The sequence below is a fragment of the Hyperolius riggenbachi genome, chromosome 4 (assembly GCF_040937935.1).
Source record: "Hyperolius riggenbachi isolate aHypRig1 chromosome 4, aHypRig1.pri, whole genome shotgun sequence".
NCBI lineage: Eukaryota > Metazoa > Chordata > Amphibia > Anura > Hyperoliidae > Hyperolius > Hyperolius riggenbachi.
The window spans coordinates 191,689,946-191,713,959 of record NC_090649.1 but is presented as its reverse complement, the minus strand read 5'-3'; the positions used below and the strand labels follow the sequence as shown (position 1 = coordinate 191,713,959).

The 24,014-nt window shown below is 43.7% G+C and overlaps 1 protein-coding gene across 1 annotated transcript in view; it reads right to left on the bottom strand.

Moving 5' to 3' along the window:
• Nucleotides 1-923: 923 nt before the first annotated feature.
• The window catches only part of LOC137571668 (leucine-rich repeat-containing protein 15-like), a 43,887-nt gene continuing 20,796 nt past the window's right edge, over nucleotides 924-24,014 (bottom strand). The window contains exon 2 of the mRNA XM_068281160.1: nucleotides 924-3,987. Within this exon, the coding sequence (XP_068137261.1) occupies nucleotides 2,180-3,982 (1,803 nt within the window). The 5' untranslated portion in view covers nucleotides 3,983-3,987 and the 3' untranslated portion in view covers nucleotides 924-2,179. The remainder of the gene's footprint in view (nucleotides 3,988-24,014) is intronic.

Below are 24,014 nucleotides of genomic sequence, written 5' to 3'. Positions count from 1 at the left end.
AGTGGATAAACAGGTGCAGAGTGGACAGCGCAGAACGGATGCAAAAATGGACAGAGTGCTTACGTGCCCATTTTGCATCCGCTCAAGTGTGAACCAGCATTAAGGAGAGCTAATGCATGAGTTAAACAGATCTGGAGAGATAAATCATGAGTTGTCAAATAAGGAGAGACAAACCATGAGTTAAGTCATTGAAGGAGAGGTAAATTGTGAGTTAATAAGTATGATAATTCGACAGATGAACTTTGTGAATTTTTTTTTGGTACTGCAGAGTGCTGAAAAGAAGATGATAAATATCTCCTAGGAGAAAACTTAGAAAGAAAAGTGAATTGAATAAGGGCCAACATTATTTTAAAATGTTGTTTCTGTGCACATGTGGATACTATTTCAGTGACCTTTTAGTTATCAAGGGTTGCAGACTGCTCTAATCTGTTATCAGACAAATTGTAATTAATTCATACAAGGTTTGCTTGCTCACTTATTTTTTCCACTGTTCTCTAGGGTTCTCCAGTATTAGTAAATCAGGCCACATTTTGTGCAGGTGTTTGTGCTCCTCTGTGGCCACTCTGCCACTCTCATGTTCAGATGTGGGTGAGGGGAAGGCCCCCTTAGTCCCGGGCTCTTCTTACTAAGAAGACACAGAGGCCCATATGCAATTAACTATTTTCTCCTGAATTTTTTCCCAGGTGATAATTTTTTACTTCTCAGTAAAATGCCCTTTAACCTCCCTGGCGGTTTATTTATTTTGCCAGGGAGGCTGCAATGTGGTTTTTTTTTAATTAAAAAAAAAATATTTCATGCAGCCAACTGAAAGTTGGCTGCATGAAAGCCCACTAGAGGGCGCTCCTGATGTGTACTTTCGATCGCCTCCGGCAATCGAAAGTAACAAGATAGGCCGCAATGAGCGGCCTATCTTGTTTCGCTTTCCTCGTCGCCATGGTGACGAGCGGAGTGACGTCATGGACGTCAGTCGACGTCCTGACGTCAGAGCCGCCCGATCCAGCCCCTAGCGCCGGCCGGAACTGTTTGTTCCGGCTGCGCTGGGCTCGGGCGGCTGGGGGGACCCTCTTTCGCCGCTGCACGCGGCGAATCGCCGCGGAGCGGCGGCGATCGGGCAGCACACGCGGCTGGCAAAGTGCCGGCTGCGTGTGCTGCTTTTTTCAGAACCGAAATCGGCCCAGCAGGGCCTGAGCGGCGACCTCCGGCGGCATACCCCGAGCTCAGCTCGGGATTACCGCCAAGGAGGCTAGACCACATGAAAGCAAGAAAATACTCAAAACAATTTTTACCTTTTCAGTACTTTTTCTGTTGAAAAATACTGGAAAGTTATTTTAAATAGAAGATGAAAAATTATCTCCTAGGAGAAAAAGGGAATTAGCCTTAGCATATTAGCCAGAATCTGCACATCTTACTAAAGGAGGGGGGGGAATAGTGGCCACACTTTTTGCCTGGCTGAGTGTCAGGTGACCTTCCCTAAGGTGGCAAAAACTTAAAGCGGAACTGTAAACTTGTAAAAAACAAACGGCGGGGGACAGGACGGCTGCTGGGGGCTTGGGGAAGCCCCAGGTAAGTGAAACAGTTTGTTTTTTTACAAGTTTACAGTTCCACTTTAATAACCGACCCTAACTATAACTAACAGCCCCACACATAAAAAGACCAACACCTTGTATATAGAACAAAGTTGCCGTATGTCCTTGTGCAAGTATGTACAACTTTCATTCTCTATACAGCTTTCCAATGGCCTTTATACTAATTTACATCACAGGAGACAGGACTAAAAATGAATTCCCATTCACTGGCATGAGAATGCTCACTGTATTCCTGAGTATGTTTTTGTCATATTTTACAGCCGTAGGCATACATTATTTTGACTTTTGGTGATGACAACAAGACAATAACATTATCATTTATATAAAACTAGCATTTAGGGTCTTGGTTTGGTTTCTTAAAATGTGAATATTTCTTACTAACTATACATGGTAGCTAGGTTTTAACATTTGATATATTATCGACAGTACATTTGCAAAATTGGTTGTTGGATAGATGTCAAGGTAAAAGAACAAACATCCTACATTCATATAAAAATGAAAAAGACTGAATCAGTCTCTCAACAGTGCATCTATTCATTCCTTTCATAATCTGCAATAGTTCTTATCAGTAATTTTAAGTTATATAAGTTTCTTTATGCTTCATTTTGCTGCTTCATCCTCATGAGTACCACATGGTTCTTCTTCTTTTTGTTATAAAGTATACAAGCGACAACTGTGCATACAATAGCTATGCAACATAAAACTATTATTGCAACAACGACACCAATTAGCCTGTTTCCACGATACTCCCTATCATCTGGAGGGACATAGGTTGGGTCAAATTCGGAGTCATCTGAATCTGGAGTTGTTTCCTCTGTGAAGTCCTTGTCGGAAATTTCTGCTTTTGTGGTTGCAGAAAATTTGAGGGTTGTTTTATACAGATTTGTTGTTTTGGAAAAATGAAAAGGAGCATCAGTGCTGCTTACTTCAGACATAGATGTGGTATATTCCATCACAGGGGCAGTTGTGGATTTGGAAATGAATGACGCTAATTGTTGGTCATTTAGCTCAGCTATGGGCTCACCTGCGAAAGGTGGGTTGGCACATATAACTGTGCTGTAGTTCCCAAGTTTGTTTAGATGGTCAGAAATCCAGCTCTTCAGTGGAAGGAGTTGAAGGTCACATTTCCATGGATTACTGTAAAGTTTCACTTCATCTAAATTGACTACCGTATCAAAAATACCCTCCGGAAGCCGCTGCAGTGAATTGTTCTGTAACTGTATGTTTTTTAGAGTGGCCATATTTCGAAATACACCTGCGGGAAGATGGTCTATCTTATTGGTGTGGAGGGATATGTTCTCCAACTTGTGTAATCCCTGAAGAACATCTTCATGTAAAGTAGTAAGTACATTGGTATGCAGTGAGAGTTCTTGGAGCTCTTCTAACCCACCAAAGGCATCTGGAGAGATAGTGTGGATTTGATTTCTAGATATAACGAGTAACTGCAGTTGGGTTAGATTGGAGAAGGCATTATCTACAAGTTTCTCAAGTTGATTATCATATAGCCAGAGTTCCTTCAGCTTTTGCAAATGCCCAAACACCCCGGTAGGAATTGCTTTTATTGCATTTTCAAACAATGTTAGTTTAGAAATCTGGGGTGTGTTGAAAAATAGTCCCTCTGGCAATGATGTGATCTTGTTATTTGATAGGTATGCTTTTTGTAGTTCAGGGTTGTTAGAGAACAGCCCAGGAAATAGCTGACTGATCTGGTTGCTTTGTATTGCAAACTCCTGAAGACTTGTGAGTGTATTCAAAAGTCCTTCTGGAATTTCCTTTATCTGGTTTTCATTAAGTCTTAGGGTTTGAAGTTTGGTGACCTTTTCTAGAGTTTTGGGGTGCAGGCGAGTGAGATTGTTCTTGGCAATGTTTAGCTTAGTGAGTCCACTCATCTGATCTAAAGTACCTCTTGGGATAGAACGGAGATTGTTTCCCAGTAGGTTGAGATCTTTCACATTCAATAATGGAAGAAATAATGAAGGATGAATCTGACCCAACATGTTGTTTGAGAGAAAAAGGCTTTCCAACTTGCCTAGGTCTCTAAACAACCCAGCCGGTAAATCATGCAATTTATTGTTCATCAAACTGAGGATTCGAAGACTTATAAGGTTATTGAATGCATTAGGTTCGATAGTGGACAGTTCACTTTTTTCAATTTTCAGAGCCAGAAGGGCTGTCATATTTTCCAATACTCCATCTTGTAGTTCTGTCACTTCCGTGTTTATAAGTGAAAGGCCCCTAATATTCTGGGGAATAGAGTGTGGTATCTCAACAACGTCGCGCCCAGAACATTCCACCTGTTGACTTCTGAGACACTTACATTCTTTAGGGCACTGTCCATAAGTCAGATGGATGATAACAAAGATTACAACTCCGCTGATGTGCCACTTCCAAGCCATGATTTCTAAAAGAAAAGAGAAAAAGGATTTTTTTTTAATTATTGAAGAAGAGTCGTGTCAACAAATATTAATGACTATCCATGAACTTGCTAATGAGTAAACACATATACAACAGATTACTAAATTCTGGTCAGGTTTTAGTGGGTTCTGTGACTCTAGTAATTCACTGGTAAACCTCAAATCCCTTTATTATTAGTATTATTATTATTATGACCTTAATTGACATCAGGGCTGGGGAGTTGCCCACCAAATAATCCAATCTTAAAGCACAAGTGGATGGTCTAGGTCCTGGGTTCTCAACATGTGGTACGCGTACCCCAGGGGGTACTTCTGATGGTTCCACGGGGTACTCAGGCTTGATATACTTAACCAAGAATAAAAAAATTAAGAGTTTTAGAAAATGATACATCTCATTTAAACACCACCAAATTAGTGTTTTAGTTAAATAAAAGCAATAGTAAATGTTTGGAAATTGTTTAGAACAAATTATCAAGTACAACGATTCCATATATAATTGTAAAGGGGTACTTGTGATAATGTTTGCTAAGTTAGGGGGTACTTGGTGAGTACAGGGTTTTAAAAGGGGTACCTACCAATAAAATGTTGAGAAACACTGGTCTAGGTGACTCAGAGTTCAATATACCTTTATTGGCTATAATCCAGCATGTTATTATCAGCTTGGGGATGGGGTCTACTAAATCTTGGAAATGTATAGCAAGTAACGGAATACTGAACTCTAAGTCACCTAGACAGTCTACTTGCGCTGTAAGATTAGGATCTATTAAACAACTATTTACTGAACACAAATTTTATAGTTTCTAGATTAAAATTTAAATAGTAAGAATAAGCTTTAGCTTTCATGTTCAGTGTCAACAAAAGATTAATTTCATCAACTTTTTACTTATTTATTGGCTTGCTATTCTGGTAAACCTTCCCAGCCATGCACTAGAGAGACAATTATCTGGGTGCACAGTATCTCAATCAGTTCCCATGGTGATTGGCTCCAGCATCCTTAGCAACTCCTATCTAGTATAAGCTATGTAAAAACAAGTAAAAAATAACCATTTCAAGGATGCATAAAATACACAATTCCAACAGTGACCTTTGTTGGAAATGCTCTGCCTGTGTAGGAACTTTCTTCCATTTTTGTTGGGAGCGCCCAGTCATCTCTCTTTTCTTGAAATAAGATTTTTGCATTCTTATTAAAGGGATGAATCTCACAGCAACCCCTAGGGTTGCACTACTTGGTCTGTTGGATGGTTCCCTAGCAAAAACGCATAGCCAACTCCTTATCCGCCATTTATGCAGTTATATGGGAAATTATTATAAACTGAAAATCAACAAAAAACCCTGACATTAATAAGTGGATAATATCCATTAACACGGTGCTACCCCTCTATAAGCTAACCTACAAATCTCCCAAAAATGTTTACGAAATTTGGTCCAGTTGGATGAAGAACTTTGAGACACATCCTCAATAAACTTCTAAAGGCATGAACATCCGGGGCCAAGGGAGGGGGAAGTGACTGCTATAAGTTACATTTCTTTCTCTTCCCCCTCCCCCCATTCCATTATCGTCATTGTTCTTACTAAGGGCTCGTTTCCATTATTCCATGCAGAGTCGTGCACTCAGTGTAGCTCTGCATTGCACGTGACTCCCCAAATGGGACTCCCCAAAATGCAGGCAACCATGCGCTGCGATTCAATGGATTCAGCCCTAACTATTTATACCTCACTCAAGAGTCTTGCTATCTCTTGCTGTTCCTTTCAGCTAATAGACACGGTCTGCTGAAGGCACACAGCTCTGTAATATAAAGATTGTCTGGGCTGAATGATAACTGCAAGGATAGAATCCCCATAGTTATGAATTATTTTATATAAAAGCGATATGTTTCCAATACCTTTTCCTCATAAATAAGGATGCACTCATGTGTCGTTAGTTTGGTATAATTAGTCAATGTCTGGCTACACTTCTTTGTAATAACTTTAACGTGACCAATGTGAGAAAATATATTTGTTGGATCTTCTCTTTCTTATGTCTGTAATTTCCTTTTTTTTATCTGTTAATTAAACAACAAATATATGTTGTTAAAAAAATAACAATTTTACAATACTGCTCATAGAAACTAAAGCTTCATTTTTCTTTGTCAAATTAACAAGTTCTATATTTAAAGGACCACTATCGCAAAAAAAATAGGCAGTTAAAAAATGTGACAGATGACAGGTTTTGGGCCAGTCCATCTTTTTAAGGGGGATTCTCAGGGCTTTCTTTGTTTTCAACAGCATTTCCTGAACAGCAGTTTAACTGCCAAAATAGCAAGATACCAGCCGGCCTAATCACTTGCACACTATTATGTCAGTTAGATTTTGCAACTGTTGTTCAGGAAATGCTGTTGAAAACAAAGAAAGCCCTGAGAATCCCCTGTAAAAAGATGGACTGGCCCAAAACCTGTCATCTGTCACATTTTTTAACTGCCTACTTTTTTCGCGATAGTGGTCCTTTAAACCATTCCTGCTTATTACCATGTGTACTAATTTTTTTTTTTGTGTATAAATACCTACTTTGAGATTTACCATAGAAGCTTGTTTACCCCTTTTCAGCACACATAGGCATTGCCACCCTTTTATAAAAGGGCAAAGAAGCAAATGCCAGAAATAACGTGAAAAGAAAACACAATCAGACACACTAGAAAGCATGAAATAACAAAAACCTGCAAAGAAGATGAAACAAATGAAAGTAGTCTCTCTAGATTGCAAGCTCATGAGGGCAGCAAACATACTATGTTATGTGAACATATGGTTATAGAAGTAGCTACACATTTCTGCTGTTTGTGAATTGTATCGATCTCGACAATGATATAATTTGCAGGCAGAGAGGCACTGCACATAAATAATATTCAGTAACTGTACCGTAACATTCCAGAGCTAAACACAATAGTGGTTCCATATGTTATACAACTTGTGCAGATGCCAAAAGTTCAGAGCTGGGGATGAAGCAGACCTCTGAATGAAAACAGTAGTAGCGTCTGGCTTACGAGCAGATGGGATAGAAAGCCCCCTCTCAGATATACATTAGATCAGCTGGGATAAGAAGACTGGAATTACAGATAACACACATATAGGCCGATGTGTCTGAAATCTATTAAACCTTCTAGACAGAAAGTTCACAGGGGCATCAAAATAATAACACAGAGTTAAATTTATCAGTGTCTGTCCCATAGCCATCAACAGAAGTTAATATTATTATCACTATTATTAGACATTTAGTTCATCCTTCAGATACTGATAAGTGAATAAATTGAAAAATGAACGGGATGAATGTTGTTGCTCGGGTCTCCTTTACACTGGTTTTTCCTCTCAACCAGTGTTATATAGGGACTGCCATAGCAGCTGCTTTGGGTCCCATTCCAAGCGCCGTAGCATCCTTGTATCCATGACTACATAGCCCTCTCTTGTCATGTGGGTTACATGATGACAGAGGGCGCTGTGATTGTAGAAAGACTAGGAGTAAAGATCATCGGTGGAGTCCAGAGAGGTATGTTACTTCCCTCCAGCACCACTCTTCTGCTGATACACTACATAGGGGGGGGGGGGGGAGGGCACCTATACTTTAGTGGGGCTAATCTGGCCTTCTGTATTGGGATCCCCTCTGGCTATCCATACTGGGAGTACCTCCCAGTATTGGTACAGTGTCTACCTATACTGGGGCAGCAAAATGCTACTGGGGAGTATCTCTAGCTCCCTGTACTGAGGGGCTACCGGAGGCACAGTACCTTATAAATTGTTTGGGGGTACCCAATCAAAATTTTGCTATGGGCCCTATTTTTTCTAGCTACGCCCCTGTTCACAACCTGCTTTTGTGATGATTGACAAAAGGACAGAATGGGAGGTGAATTTCAAAATGTTAAAGCTGTTCTCTGAACAGGTGCTTCACATACAGTAAATCTGCAATAAAGATGGGGGCCTGTTTACACTGAGAATATTGCAGTGAGCTTTCACTGAAAGCTGAGCTGAAACACAGCTCTGTTGAAGGAATTTTCCATGTTTCCCTATGAGACAGTTTTGGTCTGTTCACACATATGCATTTTAGCACTGTGCTTTAGACCCAGTATCAGTACTTTGTTATACATAGAACAAGTACATGACAATATGTGCCTTAAAATGCACACATTTTTAGAGTAAACTAAGCCTAAGTCATAGGAACAGCTCACAAAGATAGAATTCCCCCTTTCCTTTGGGGAGGTTTCCTGTAAGTTCCTGTCCTGACCCCTGATTCCTGGACAGGAAATGAGGAGAATTCTCGCTAGTAGTGACAGGAAAAAATTCCTATTGTGTTGTTTAGTATTAGCCAAGAGGCAGAATGTTTAGCAGCTGATCCTATCAAGCTGCAGCTCTGTTAATTATTGAAAGATTTGCTAATGACAAGTTCTGCAATCTGGGTGAAGCTAATTGGCTTGTTAGGAGAATTTTTCACTCAACGCTTCTCCTTTGGGAGCAGTCCTAATGCTTAGGCCCCGTTTACACTTAATCAGTTGCTCTCAGTTATAACTGAAAAGACAACTGATTTTCAAAGTAATGCCCATGTTTTCCTATGGCACCTTTCACACTTAAAGGGAACCTGAAGTGAGGAAAATTATTTAAAATAAAGACAAGACAAGACAAATAACATTTATATCACGCTTTTCTCCTGGCGAACTCAAAGCGCCACATAACATATAACGTAGCTGCAAATGAATATTCCATACTAACCTCACCGTCAGTTCCTCTCAGAAGCTCACCATTTTCTTCTTACAGTGATCCCTTCCAGTTCTGACAATATTTTGTCAGAAGTGAAGTATACCAGTTGCTGTCAGTTATATATCAGCAGCTGTCAGTTACAACTGAATGTGCAAGGTAAAGTCCATGTTTCCCTTTGGCTCAAAGTGGGTGATATTACAGTTTAACAGTGTGCTGACCAGGAAACTGTTGTGGGGTAGTGACCATTTAAAAATGGAGGACAGAGAATTCCATTGATCACAGTGGACAAACAGGACGCAGGAGAGGAGAAAGAGATTGAGGAATAGACTATACAGGAGGTACATATAACCTGTGTATGGTTATTTTGACTTTTTATTTTCAGTTCAGGTTCTCTTTAACGCATTTTAACTGAAATATTTTTCACAATGCACTGTTATGGAGAAGAAAAAAGAACGCGTACCAACTGATTAAGTGTAAACAGGACCTTACCCCCTTTTCCAAAAGTAAAAATAAGGTTTGTTCTGAGGGGGTTCCATAGAAAAGCAGCACTCCTCTCAAAGAAATAGTGATAAGCACTGTGCTGTTAGTGGTGTGTGGTCCAGTGGAGTCGCAAAGGACCTTTCAGAGGGAACAAAAACCAAGACCAGGACACTAGGGGCCCCTAATAGTGTAGTATATCAAGGCTATGAGAAGATAAAAAGCAAATTGAATTACACTCACAAGTGTAGATTGCAGAAATTCACAGCCACAGTGTAAACGCCGAGGAAAATCCATCCTCATAGAGGCGCTCCCAGCAGGATACATGCTTTTTTAAGACTCTTTTTACAGATCTGAAGAAGCGGACTGTGATCCGCAAAACGTTTATTATCACAATTAATAGGAGAAAAAAACTTTCTATTGATGCTCACGGTACCTATCCAAGTGAATACTAAGATACAATCATAAAAATGTATGAAGTAAATTTTATTCAATAGATCAAATCCATAAGCAAAAAGTTAAAATAACATGAGATGGCCATCTCCTCATGCAGACCCACATCGCAACCACCACTCACCACCACTCATATAGATAACTGGCCAGATGATTGTCAAAAGTGAGCTCACAGAAAGAGTGTGGGACCTCTATATATCAAGGTTGTGATCCGCAAAACGTGTTATCTACAGAGTGTCTGATTGTCCATTTGTTTACCTACTGTTACTTGTCCTCTAGTTTAGTGGTAATCCAGTTTTATCCTATATATATATATATATATATATCCTATATAATAAAACCTAACCTGTCCCTGTGTCCGTTGTTCTTTCCTACTGCGCATGTGCATAACACGGACAGCCGTTGGGACAGGAGGACGAGACCAGGGAGGCATGTGGGCGTGTGTGCGGTCGGTTGCACGCGCATGCGCTCTAATATGCGACGGTGTCACAAGAGACCTAGAGCTTGTTTTAAATGGGCTTAGGTCTACTAGTGTGTATATATATATATATATATATATACACAGTGGCTTGCAAAAGTATTCGGCCCCCTTGAAGTTTTCCACATTTTGTCACATTACTGCCGCAAACATGAATCAATTTTATTGGAATTCCACATGAAAGACCAATGCAAAGTGGTGTACACGTGAGAAGTGGAAGGGCACATGCGACCCTTCCAGCACTTTGGGGGAGGGCAGGGCCCCCAGAAGCCCTGGGCCCCTCACTGCAGTGTCAGTTGTCCCCGTCCCCCCGCCCCCCCTGATGAGTGCCCTGGTTTTTCGCCTTCTTTTGGATCAACAGGGATATGTGAGGGAGCAAGCTGGAGTTGTACTTTGTTCTCTGGTTGAACTTGATGGATGTATGTCTTTTTTCAACCCAAATAATATATATGCACAAAATATAAAACAATCCTCAGAGAGAGATATTGTAGTTCCAGTCAGACATTTCCTTTGCCTATTCTTCATCTCTCACCATCAGTACACTTGGTTTCCTCCTGGAATTTGTAGTTATGTTGTCTCCGTCATGTCAAACAAACCAGAAGTGGGTGGAGAAGCTGAAACCCCACTAATGGAAGCCATGTGTTTCTCTAGTGCGAATTTCCAACTTTATTTAACACAGACATCCTTTTTCTTTCAAGATATAAATAGTGCATGGATCAGCCGGGCTGTAACGTGATAAGAATTAGCTGTGCTTTGTGTGGAGCATCATGTATATATCATGCATACAAATCTGTATAGATCCATTGTTTTGGTTTTATGCATTGTTCAGCATAACAGCAACCTCTCATCTTAATCCAGCACTAATAACTGGTTCAAACAAGGCCTTTCCAGCAATGACCAACTTTTGACTATTTCATCAAAACAGTTTTAAAACTATCCAATAACATATAGAGTATTTATTGCATTACCGATCTTGCTCCTGTAACAAGATTTTACAAGCCAGCAGCTGCCTGTTTCCATTCAGCCTGTTAGTAATCACCCTTGTCTGCAGCGTTAGTCCCTGCCTGTTAAAGAACCTCTGCTAACAGAAATAGTAAACTGGCATCAGCTGTCTTACCAGTCACAGGACTGGAAGCACTTTTGCTCATCGTTTTTCCTGTTTAAAAACAAGGAACACTCTATAGGCAGCTGCAGCAGCTCGGAGGAATCTGGAGGCAAAACCAGGACACACATGGGCAATATACCCCAAGAACTGGTTCTCTAATTGTAAAGTAAGGAAGTATACTGGAAACTTGTAATGAAGCTATAGAAGAGCAATGCAGGTTGATTGTATATAAACAAACAGGCTTGTTCTTTTGAATTATACTTAGCAGAGCAAACCAGGGGCGTAACTAGAAATCACTGGGCACCCCTGCGAATATTTGGATGGGCCCCCCCCATAGGTGCCAAAGAATCGTAATGGGGCAGCGTTTCACTGTAAATTAATTGTAAAGTGGGCAGCATTTTACCAGACAATCGTAATGTGGGCAGAGTTCACCAGAAAATCATAATGTGGGCCAGAAAATCATAATGTGGGCAGAGTTCACCAGAAAATCGTAATGTGGGCAGCAGTTACCAGAAAATTGTAACGTGGGCAGCAGTCACCAGAAAATTGTAACGTGCGCAGCAGTCACCAGAAAATTGTAACGTGGACACCAGTCACCAGAAAATTGTAACGTGGACAGCATTCACCAGACAATCGTAATGTGGGCACTGCGTTCACCAGAATATCGTAATGTGGGCCAGAAAATCGTAATGTGGACAGAGTTCACCAGAAAATCGTAACGTGGACAGCATTCACCAGACAATCGTAACGTGGGCAGTGTTCACCAGAAAATCGTAATGTGGGCCAGAAAATCGTAATGTGGGCAGAGTTCACCAGAAAATCGCAATGTGGGCAGCAGTCACCAGAAAATCGTAATGTGGGCAGCAGTCACCAGAAAATCGTAATGTGGGCAGCAGTCACCAGAAAATCGCAATGTGGGCAGCAGTCACCAGAAAATCGTACTGTGGGCAGCAGACACCAGAAAATCGTAATGTGGGCAGCAGACACCAGAAAATCGTAATGTGGGCAGCAGTCACCAGAAAATCTTAATGTGGGCAGCAGACACCAGAAAATCCTAATGTGGGCAGCAGACACCAGAAAATCCTAATGTGGGCAGCAGTCAGTCACCAGAATATCGTAATGTGGGCAGCAGACACCAGAAAAGAAAATGCCCCTGTAAAAAAACATTCCTTACCTGTCAGGAGTCTCTCCAGGCCTCTCAGCTCCCCGACGATCCTCCTGTGCACTGCAGCACATCTCCCGCGCTGACAGGCACTGTGCAGGGCTACGGCAAGATGGCTGCCGAAGCCCTGTACTGGAGACACAAATAGTCTCCAGTACAGGGCTTTGGCGGCCATCTTGCCGTAGCCCTGCTCTGCCTGCCGGAGACTATGCAGGCTGCTGGAGTGGGGCTGCGGGGAATGAACTGGTGCAGCGTCTATCAGACGCTGCGGCCAGTTGAGCACCTTGCTGGGGGGTCCAGAGTAGTGCTCCCCCCGCGCACAGTGAGCGGGCCCCAGAGCAGCCCCGGGCCCCCCTGCGGCTGAAGGGGTCGCATCCCCGGTAGGTACGCCGGTGGAGCAAACTCATTACAGCAACTGCTATGCATTTGAGACAGTCGGGCAGAATTATTCAAACCTGTGAAAGGCCAGTTGGAGCAAAACTGGTGAAAACGGGAGCAGATGCGCAGATCAAGGTTTCTGGTTACTCTGAGCAGCTGATCCACTATTACATCAAATGTTCTCCTGTAATAAATCTGCCCCAATTCCTCTGGTGTGTATGTATGTAATAGTCCTTGCATGTCAAGAAGGATGTTTAAGCCCAATCAGTTTGGATTCAGCTTCAGTGTCTTGTGCACTTGTCTAAATCGGCTGCTCACTCTTGAAGAGGGAAGATCAGAGAGATGCAAATATTTCCAAGGTAATGCAGGAGTATGTCAATTTTTATGCAAGTATATGGAGCTTGAAAATGGACCCACCCAGGCTTATACTGATTGGTCCATTTTCAAGCTGCATATATTTGCATACAAATTTACATAATCCAGCATGAACTTGGAAATATTTGCATTTTATTGATCATCCCTACTCTTGAATCACCTGTCAATGACCAAGCTTGCTTTATTACAAGGTGACTTCATCAGCTTGGTTAATCTTACTCTCCATGATTACTCAATAACAGCCTTGGCCTGCCCAATCTTACTCTCCATGATTACTCAATAACAGCCTTGGCCTGCCTAATCTTATGCTCCATGATTACTCAATAACAGCCTTGGCCTGCCTAATCTTACTCTCCATGATTACTCAATAACAGCCTTGGCCTGCCTAATCTTACTCTCCATGATTACTCAGTAATAGCCTTGGCCTGCCTAATCTTATGCTCTATGATTACTCAGTAATAGCCTTGGCCTGCCTAATCTTATGCTCCACGATTACTCAGTAATAGCCTAGGCCTGCCCAGTCTTACTCTCCATGATTACTCAATAACAACTTTGGCCTGCCTAATCTTACTCTCCATGATTACTCAATAACAGCCTTGGCCTGCCTAATCTTACTCTCCATGATTACTCAATAACAACCTTGGCCTGCCTAATCTTACGTCCCATGATTACCCAATAACAACCTTGGCCTGCCTAATCTCACTCTACATGATTACCCAATAACAACCTTGGCCTGCCTGACCTTAATTTGCCTGACCTTAATTATACCCCACTAACAAGGATAGGCTGCGTCATCAACCCTGCTTCCACCTGATTCATTTTTGATGACCTCAGTCTGATGGACCCTGACATTGCCTGACTGCTCATTGAGGACTTTAGCCTGCCTGCTGTCTCCACATCTACCTCATCTCTCGCAGCAGACTCCCATTATATAACTTGCCGATAAAGCAAGTCTCTGAGCTTCTGCAACCTGGAGGTCCATTCAGGAATGGCATCCACTAGGAGTATTGATCAAATATCCCTGGCTGAATGCCCTAGTGAAGACCGGGGACACCTTAGCCCCAGATAGCTAAGCTCCATGCCACCTGGCAACAGCTGTTTATAATAAAACTGATATCAGAGGAAGAGGATACATTTAAAGGTCTCTATGAAGGAAGATTTAAAAGTACCATTTGCTTTAACAGAGATGTTATTGTTCTTCTTACACACTTAAAGCTGATAGTTTGTTTCATATTTGTAATATGAAATACAATGTTTTTAAAAGCGACAGGGAATTGAATACAATGCTTAGGTTTTATAGTGGTAAATATGCTAGAAGTTGTTTAACCACTTACCGACCGCACACTCATACCATGCGGCGGCAAAGTGGTAGCTGGAGGACCAGCGACGCAGATCTGCGTCGCCAGGTGCCTCCCTAATTAATCAGGAAAGGCCGCTCACGCCATTTCCTGTTAGATCACGGAGCGGGTCTCCGTGAATAGCCTGCGAGCCGCTGATCGCGGCTCTCAGACTAAATGTAAACGCAGGAGACATTTGTCTCCTTTGTTTACATTGCACGGCGCTGCCGTAAGGCAGATCGGCGATCCCCGGCCAATCAGCGGCCGGTGATCGCCGCCATGTGACAGGGGATGTCCTGTCACAGGCTGCACAGGACGGATAGCGTCCTGTGCAGCCCCGATTACCAGGGGGGACAGGTAGGAGAGGGAGGGGGAATTTCGCTGCGGAGGGGGGCTTTGAGGTGCCCCCCCCCCGCAAACCTCAGGCAGGCAGGAGCGATCAGACCTCCCCTGCACATCATCCCCTTAGGGGGGGAAAAAGGGGGGCGATCTGATTGCTCTGCCTGCAGCCTGATCTGTGCTGGGGGCTGCAGAGCCCACCCAGCACAGATCATAAAAAACAGTGCTGGTCCTTAAGGGGGGGGGGGGGTAAAGGCTGGGTCATCAAGTGGTTAAATGCACAAAAAGGTAGGTGATAACAATAATCCCTGGCAACCAATCGAAAATCAGAATGTAGAAGTTTGTAGTGACAAGAAGACTCCTTAACAGCATGAATCCCGGTTCACAGAGCAGTAAGGTCTCTTTTTGCTGATGCCTCTTTCCTAGCAGTTACATCACTACTGGTAATTGCTAAATGGATCAGTCAGAAGTCAGAAGAGATGGTAAGCAGATACACACACTCACGTGCCCACACACACACACGCACACATACACACGCTCACGCACACACACACACTCACACACTCACATGCACACACACGCACACACTCACATGCACACACACGCACACACGTGCACATACACACGCACACACACACACTTATACATACACCATTACAGGCAGCACCTCTTCCTCCGGTATTTCCATGTATTATTTTATGAAATAAGACCAAATGTCAACTTGGTCATTTTAGATGGGATCTTCTAAGCAATATATAACTTTAATTTAACCTCCCTGGCATACTGATTTATTGCGGCGCACAGCCGCGCTAGGGCTAGCGCTAGCTACATGCTCCCCCCCTCCCTTCACTTTCCCACCCACCCCTCCGATTGCCGCCGGCACAAATACCCAACAGGAAATCCCGTTCTGAACGGGATTTCCTGTATGGGCTTCCCCGTCCCCATGGCGACGATCGCGATGACGTCATCGACGTCGTGATGTCAGGGGGAGTCCCGATCCACCCCATAGCACAGCCTGGCGATGATTGGCCAGGCTGCGCAAGGGGTCTGTGGGGGGGGGCTCTTTTGCAGCGGATCAGCGGCGAGTGGCGGCGATCACAATAAACATGGAGCTAGCAAAGTGCTAGGCTCGTGTTTGAAAAAAAAATTGCGCAAATTGGCCCACCGGGGCCTGAGCAGTGCACTGCGGCGTTACTGGACGAGCTGAGCTCGTACGTAACAACCAGGAGGTTAAAACATACCGGTTTTAATACCAGCCCATACCGTCACTGATATTTTAGGGCTGGGTTGTTAGTAAGGATGATCAAAGATATGCAAATTCTTCCAAGTTTCTGCAAATGTACACATATTTTATGCATCTGTATGCAGTTTGAAAGTTGACCAATCAATTTAAACCCAGGTTTAAATTGATTGGTCCTTTTTCAAGCTGCATATATTTGCATAAAAAATTTGCCTAATTTCATTAGTATTTGCATCTCATTGATCATCCCTAGTTGTTAGCGGCTACATTAATCATTTGCTGTTTTCTATATGCTTCATGAACTCCCAGTGATGGGATATCCCTATTGGACGTCTAAGTTCTACATGTCTACAGCAGCCACTGCAGATGGTCATGATGGCTTGCCACACTACTGACGGGAACTGCATAATAAGTATAAACAAATCAATGCAGTAGAAGGGGGATAGATACCTTAATCATGGCCTTATGGCATGAAGTAGACACAGAAAATGTAACTATACAGGATATACAGTATATCCACTAGCAGGGCCGGATTTGCCATAGGGCACTGTAGGCACGTGCCTACAGGCGTCTGATGATGGAAACGCAGTTCACTCCCCTCCCTTAGTGCTTCCCTCCTTTCCTATGCAGAGTCCTGATGATGATGAGAGGTTACCTCTGGCTACCTAATGCTAAGGGACACCTGTAGCTACCTAAGTAAGGGAGAAGGGACAGCTGGGCCAGCCAGCACACTTGCGGTGCTGTTCGGCGGGAGTTTGTAGGATCATGGAGGGCGAAGTCTAGGTTGCCAGGACATCTGTGCCTATAGGCTCCTCTGATGTAAATCCGGGCCTGTCCATTAGATAATAGTCAGGTGATCACACAGATATAGTGGATTTCTTCAGCAACTATATGTGGAATAAAGACTTTTCTTTAAATCACTTTGAGTCACTTGTGCAGCTCAGATGTACGCCTCTGTCCTCTGTACCACATGTAACTGCCTGTAAGAATGAAAGCTAATACTGTATATTGTATTCCAGCTTGCTTGTGTCTGTAAAGGTGCGTACACACGTTGGACTGACACAAGCTACCAGTCGCTCGGCGGATCATCCAAAAACAGCCTTATCAGCTGGCCGACAGACTCTACACATGTGGAAACTGTTGTCAGAACGTCCGCCCCGTGGGCGGGTCTGACGACTGGTAGCTTGTGTCAGTGTGTTATAATGCTGCAGGGCTCCTTTAAGAGGTCTAAGCTGTAATATGGAAGCGTGAGTACACAGTATATCGTTTTGGAGCACGTACTTGCATAGCTTAGTTTCTATAGCCAGTGCCCCTCTCCCTTCCATCCACCAGAGAAATGAAATGAAAAGCGTAATCAAAATAAAATGCATATTGGCACAAGACCATGAGAGAGTTTCCAGAGCAGGGTAAAATTTCCATTCAAACTCTGTCTATGAATTACCCAGATCAGTGGTTAGACTTGAGAGTTTCCAACTGCCAAGGCTGAGGCTTAATCTCAATTCCTCTATTCAGCAGTAAGTAAACGCAGGCCAGTCTGTGCGCCGGGCTGGAAACACCACCCCTGCATTCTAAGGTACATTATGTCCTTGTGCTTTTACAGGAGCAGAAATGGATTCCTTGCAAAGCTGTGTCCTGAACCATTTACTGTATTTTCAGTCTTGCCAGATCTGTTATTGATCAGCTAAGGCTTGGTTCACACATAGATCTGTACATTTCAGTTTTACCTCATTTTTTTATCAGTTTTACCTGGCAGGACCAGAAATCTATACCTTTTATGAGGGAGCACGCCCATAGAAACCCATACAAAACTGACAGGACTGAACCAGCCCAGGGTGTGAACACAGCCATAGAATCATGTGCAAAACTGATGCCAACTGTCAAAAATTCACAGCATGGGACTGGATACCGTTTTATGTGTGAACCAAGCCTACTTTGTCTTATCAGTTTGTGCCATTTTAAAACCTTGCTTAAAGCGGAACTGAAAACTGATTAAAAAATAAGAGTTTCATTTACCTGGGGCGTCTGCCAGCCCCTGCAGCTGACCTGTTCCCACGCAGCCACTCACTGATGCTCTGGTCCCACGCCATGGCTCACTTTCACTTTGCGCAGTTCCCCAGCGCCTCCTCGTTCATGTTCCCATAGCCAGACATGTACTGCGCAGACGCAGTCAAGATTTTCTTGTCCTGTGCCTGAGCAGGGTGCTCCTGGCTACAGGAACACGTACGAGGATACGCGTGGCCGGCGTACAATGGAGGACAACTTAGAAGTTACGGGAAAAAGAGCAAGGGCAAAGGTCGGCTGCAGGGGGCTGGAAGAAGCCCCAGGTAAGTGAAACTCATTTTTTAATCAGTTTTCAGTTCTGCTTTAACTTTTATGTATTATGTTTAATTATGTATACGGGCAGCCCTATTCGCTGATTATATTGCTGAAGTTGTGCCTAAGGAAGCTTCATACACACAAGCAAGGGGAGCTATGCTCATCCTTTCAAGGGCCCAGGATTTAGATTGGAAAAGAGCTGCTGACTGCTGAGGGGAGTGAACAATTTACATTCAACCAATCATTAACTCCCTGCACTCAAACTTTTACAACAAGCTGGAACTCTAGTCATGGTAAAGACAACTATGTATTCGGTTGCACTAAACAGAGGATATTCACTTCCAAAATGGATTGTATGCAAAAGCTTTCCGTATTAGACCCTTACACCAGCGTTGAGGTTCCCCCAAGTCTACAGGGTACCTATTCTACCCACTCCAGTCAGCAAGCAGGCATTTCATGCTCATGAACCTGCCATTCACGCTGAGGCCTGTCAGGTTTCTACCATTACAGAGAACACATGCATGCACATAAATCAGTCTAAGATATCCGGGGTGCGATAAACTTCACTACTCACACCAATATAGAAATGTGCTGCACTGGCACAGAAACAAGAGAGCTACAGTCCACCCACATAACAAAAGGAGAACATACAACCTCCATATAGATTGCTTCCCGGCTGGAAATCAAACCTGGGCTTCCAGCATTGCAAGGCAAGAGTGTGAACCAGACCACTTTCACAATTAAAATTGTATACTATATATAAGTGCTACAGGCGTCATTACATCATTTCATGTTAGTAAACATTATGTTACGATTACACTTACCAGCCCAGCAAATATTTTTAAACTGATCAGAATTTAAAGAGGAACTATTTTGAAATTGACCTAATGAATAAAATTGCCGTTGCTGGCTGTTACTGTCTGTACAGCATTGGTGCTCCGCAATGTCACCTGCAGGATTGAGTTCAATCCTGGCGGGTCACAAACTGAAGGAAAATTGTGCCACTATCCACACTTTAACTGTATCTGGAGGATGTCCAAGCAGGCAGAAGAAGTGACACTGGGCAATGGCAGCCTCCATTTTTCTCTCACTTTAGGTTTCCTTTCAATCACTGGTAAAACACACAGACATATTATACCTAACCATGTCTAGTACAGTTATATACCATGTACAGTTTGCCCATCTGCCCCTGAACATGTGTATACCATCAAGGTATACTACAGTGAACAGTATTTTCTTTCCTACAGGAAATTTTGCCATTACCTGAGTCCCATGTAGCTCCTCAGTGTGCTGTTGCTTGTCACCAAATAGATCATACAGATGGCCCTCCTGTCACTGGGAATGCCAACTCCATGAGTCACATGGGGACATGCACTGAAAATGCCTCAGTCATGGGGGAGGTACATGCTCAGAAACGCTTGTTTTGGTCAGAAAATGTCCACATTGACAGCTGAAATATAGGTGGTATCTAACAGTATAGCCTACAAAGTATCAGGTAATCATCTGTGACTTGAGTATAACTTGTGCAATACATTGTAGACGAGTCTTATTATTTGCATTATTTGCAATGGTGCACTGGACATAGTTACTCAGTACAGTTATAGAGCTCAGGCAGGGGACACACTTTACTGCTTTTGAAAAACTGATTTAAAGTGTACCTGAGATGAATCAAAATGAAAAATTCATACATACCTGGGGCTTCCACCAGGCCCCTTCGGCACAATCTATCCTTCGCTTCCATCCTCCATCTCCTGAATCCTCTGCATTCCCCCCAGTAATTTTCGGCCAGTTGGCACAGACGCAGTGTGGCCGCACTCTTTTCCCCGTCACGGTCCAATGCCCAGGGGCGTTCTGCGCCTGCGCAGTAGTACAGCCAGGCGTGTGCCCGGCTAGGCTGCGCATGATCAATAATCCCTGATTCCTTGAGTTACTGGGAGCCATAGCGGAGGAACAAGGTAGCAGAAGAGGACAGCAAAGGACAGATCAGCCCGAAGGGGGCTAGAGGAAGCTCCAGGTAAGTATGAATTTTTCATCAATCTCAGGTTCTCTTTAAAGGACGACCCAGGTGACACGTGACATGACGGGATAGACATCTGTATGTACAGTGCCAAGCACACAAATAACTAGGCTGTGTTCCTTTTTTCTTTCTCTGCCTGAAAGAATTAAACATCAGGTATGCAAGTGACAGTTTCTATCCGGGTCCGACTAAGACCAGAAATCCACTAGGAGCGATTTTCTATATGCTATGGGTTTGATCCCACTTGAGCGAATTGATTTTATAAAAATCCCTTATAGCATTGTATTAGCAAGAGCTTTTTTAAATCGGTAGCGATTACAAATCGCTTCTAGTGGGGTTCTGGCCTAAAGCATAACCCTCACTGATAAGTAATTACAGCCATAAAATACTTTACTGTCAGTAAATGGCTACCTGTAACAGGAAAGAGATAAAAAGGCTTAATAATTCATAGATTTGAGCTCTAGCATACTTCAATGAAGGTGTCATTGAGCAGAGGCAATGCAACAGTAAAAACTAGATTTAACCACTTAAGGACCAGGCCATTTTTGCCTGATCTGTGCAGCGTGGGCTCTCCAGCCCACAGCACAGATCAGGATAGAGCCAGGGCAACCAGACTTCCCCCCTTTTTTCCCCACTAGGGGGATGTCCTGCTGGGGGGGGGTCTGATCGCCGCCGGCTATTTTCGCCTTGCGGGGGGGGCTCCTCAAAGCCCCCCTCCGAAGCGATTTTCAGCCTCCCTGTCCTTCTCTCCCTCCCCTCTTTCCCCTTGGTGGCGCAGGACGGAGATCCGTCCTGCGCCGCCTCTGACAGGCTTCATCCTATCAGATGCCGGCAATCCGATCGCCGATCTCCTTTACGGCGCTGCTGTGCAGCAGCGCCATGTGATGTAAACAGCGGGGATTTCTTCCCCGCGTGTTTACATTTCGCCTGCGAGCCGCGATCGGAGGCTCGCAGGCAGTTCACGGAGACACCCTCCGTGAACTGACACCTAGGTCCGCCGATCGGCTGATCGTGGTCGTTAAATGGTTAAATATAAAATAAAACTGTGGGGTATCTAAAAAAAGTCATTTTTAGGAGAAGGAGGATAGATACAATTGTTTTTCTCATTCGTTTATTTTCACCGCGGATGTCCTTTAAAGAGACTCCGTAACAAAAATTGCATCCTGTTTTTTATCATCCTACAAGTTCCAAAAGCTATTCTAATGTGTTCTGGCTTACTACAGCACTTTCTACTATCACCATCTCTGTAATAAATCAATTTATCTCTCTCTTGTCAGACTTGTCAGGCCTGTGTCTGGAAGGCTGCCAAGTTCTTCAGTGTTGTGGTTCTGCTATGAACTCCCCCATCCAGGCCCCTCTCTGCACACTGCCTGTGTGATATTTAGATTAGTGCAGCTTCTCTCTGTTCTATTATCTTTTACAAGCTGGATAAATCCTCCTCTGAGCTGGCTGGGCTTTCACATACTGAGGAATTACATACAGGCACAGCTGTCTGCACTCTGCAGGAAGAAATAGCCCGACACTTCAGTGGAAGATAGCTGCAGGGGAAAGAAACACACAAATGATCTCTTGAGATTCAAAAGGATGGCTGTATACAGCCTGCTTGTGTATGGATGTATTTTCTATGTGTGGACATACTGTACATCAACCTACTTCCTGTTTTGGTGGCCATTTTGTTTGTTTATAAACAAACTTTTTAAAACTGTTTTTAACCACTTTTAATGCGGCGAGGAGCGGCGAAATTGTGACAGAGGGTAATAGGGGATGTCCCCTAACGCACTGGTATGTTTACTTTTGTGCGATTTTAACATTACAGATTCTCTTTAAAGAAAACCTGTATTGAGAAAAAGCTTTCCTGGAGGGTACTCACCTGGGGTGTGGGAAGCCTCCGTATCCTATTGAGGCTTCCCCCGTCCTCCTCAGTCCCACAGCCGCGGAGATAAAGCTCCCCGAACAGCGGGATGTAAATATTTACCTTCCCGGCTCCAGCGCAGGCGCAGTATCGGCTCTCCGCCATGGAGATAGGTGGAAATAGCCGATCACTGTCGGGCCGCTCTACTGCGAAGGCGCAAGTCACCTGCGCCTGCACAGTAGAGCGGACCCGACGGAGATCGGCTATTTTCGCCTTTCTCCATGCGGAAAGCCACAACAGCGCCCCCCCCCCCCCCCCCTGCTAGAGCCAGAAAAGGTAAATAAATCAATGCTTATCAGCACTTGTCAGGCTTGTCGAGGGAGGATTCCGGGAACTTCGGGGAAGCTAGCGCTGGACTGCCTGCAGCTAAAGGGGAGGGGGAAGCCTCATTGGGACCCTGAGGCAGGGCCGGGCCGAGGCATAGGCTGGAGAGGCTCCAGCCTCAGGGCGCAGTGTAGGAGGGGGCACACAATTCATTCAGTTGTCATTCCTAATTGTGTATGAAGCAGAAAGAAATAAGAAAAGGGGATGCATAGCAGTGACTGCAAGCCAGATAACTAGATATTAAGGTGTTGGGGAGGTTGTGGGCCCTGTGGCCCTCTTAGTCTAATAGCAATCACTGTGTGACGGCTGGGGTGGCAGGGATGGAGGGGCGCACTTTGGTGTCTCAGCCTTGGGTGCTGGAGGACCTTGTCCCTGCTCTGCTGAGGCTTCCCCCTCCCGAAGTGAGTGCCTCCCAGGGGAACTTTTTTTTTGATACAGGTTCTCTCTTTACTGAGAACTCATGTTAATCAATGGACTAGTTCACGTTTAATGTGTTTTTCGCGCGCACAAAAAACCTGACAACCTGCAAGATAATTCAACAAATTTTGTCAGTTTTTACCATCAACTAAATTAGCTGCTGTGAAAAAAGTGCATTTTTCTGCATACAAACACACATGGTATGCAATAAAACGCATGCAGAAAAACACGCAACAGAAAACTGAAAGAAAAGTGTGTCCCCTGCCTAAGCCTTACAAGTATTGAGAAACCTTTTTCAGTAACAGCAGTGTGTGGGTCTCCAACTGTGGAAGACCTACAAGCTCCAGCACATGCTGACAAAAATGAGCAGCAGACCGCACATCTACCTGTGAGATGAGCAGTCTGCGAACTAGTCACCAGCTGTCATTACCACATGCAGATGTTGGTATGCGTTTTGAAAGTGAAATGTTTTGAGCAGGAAAATTAGTAATATGTTTGTCTGTTTACATTTCTCTATATCTATTGTATCATGTGATGTGTGATTATAGTGAGACTGAAGTGTGTTTATTTGTCAGAGCTGCAAATGTACAAGCGCTTATCAAGAGGAAACAGCTAAGTAGTAGAAGAATCCAGAATGCAGCCTCTTATCCTTATATGCCCTCCCATCCTAACGGTCCAGTCCAGTCTCATTTACACTTCCTGCTGCTGGAGTAGTTTCTCATACACTGTACGTCTCTTCACAGAGCATACAAGAGGACGTGCATGATACATATTGCTGACTGAAATGCAGATGGAGCAGAGGAGCTTTTGGCAGCTGAAAGTCACCACTATTACGGTTATGTGGGGATTCTGTTTTGCAATTGGTTTGAGAATGATTTAGTTGTGTTAAGCTCAGATCACCAATTAACTGTACGCACATTCCTAGGGAAGTATTTACAGCCTTGCTGAACATTTTGCCTGAGCTT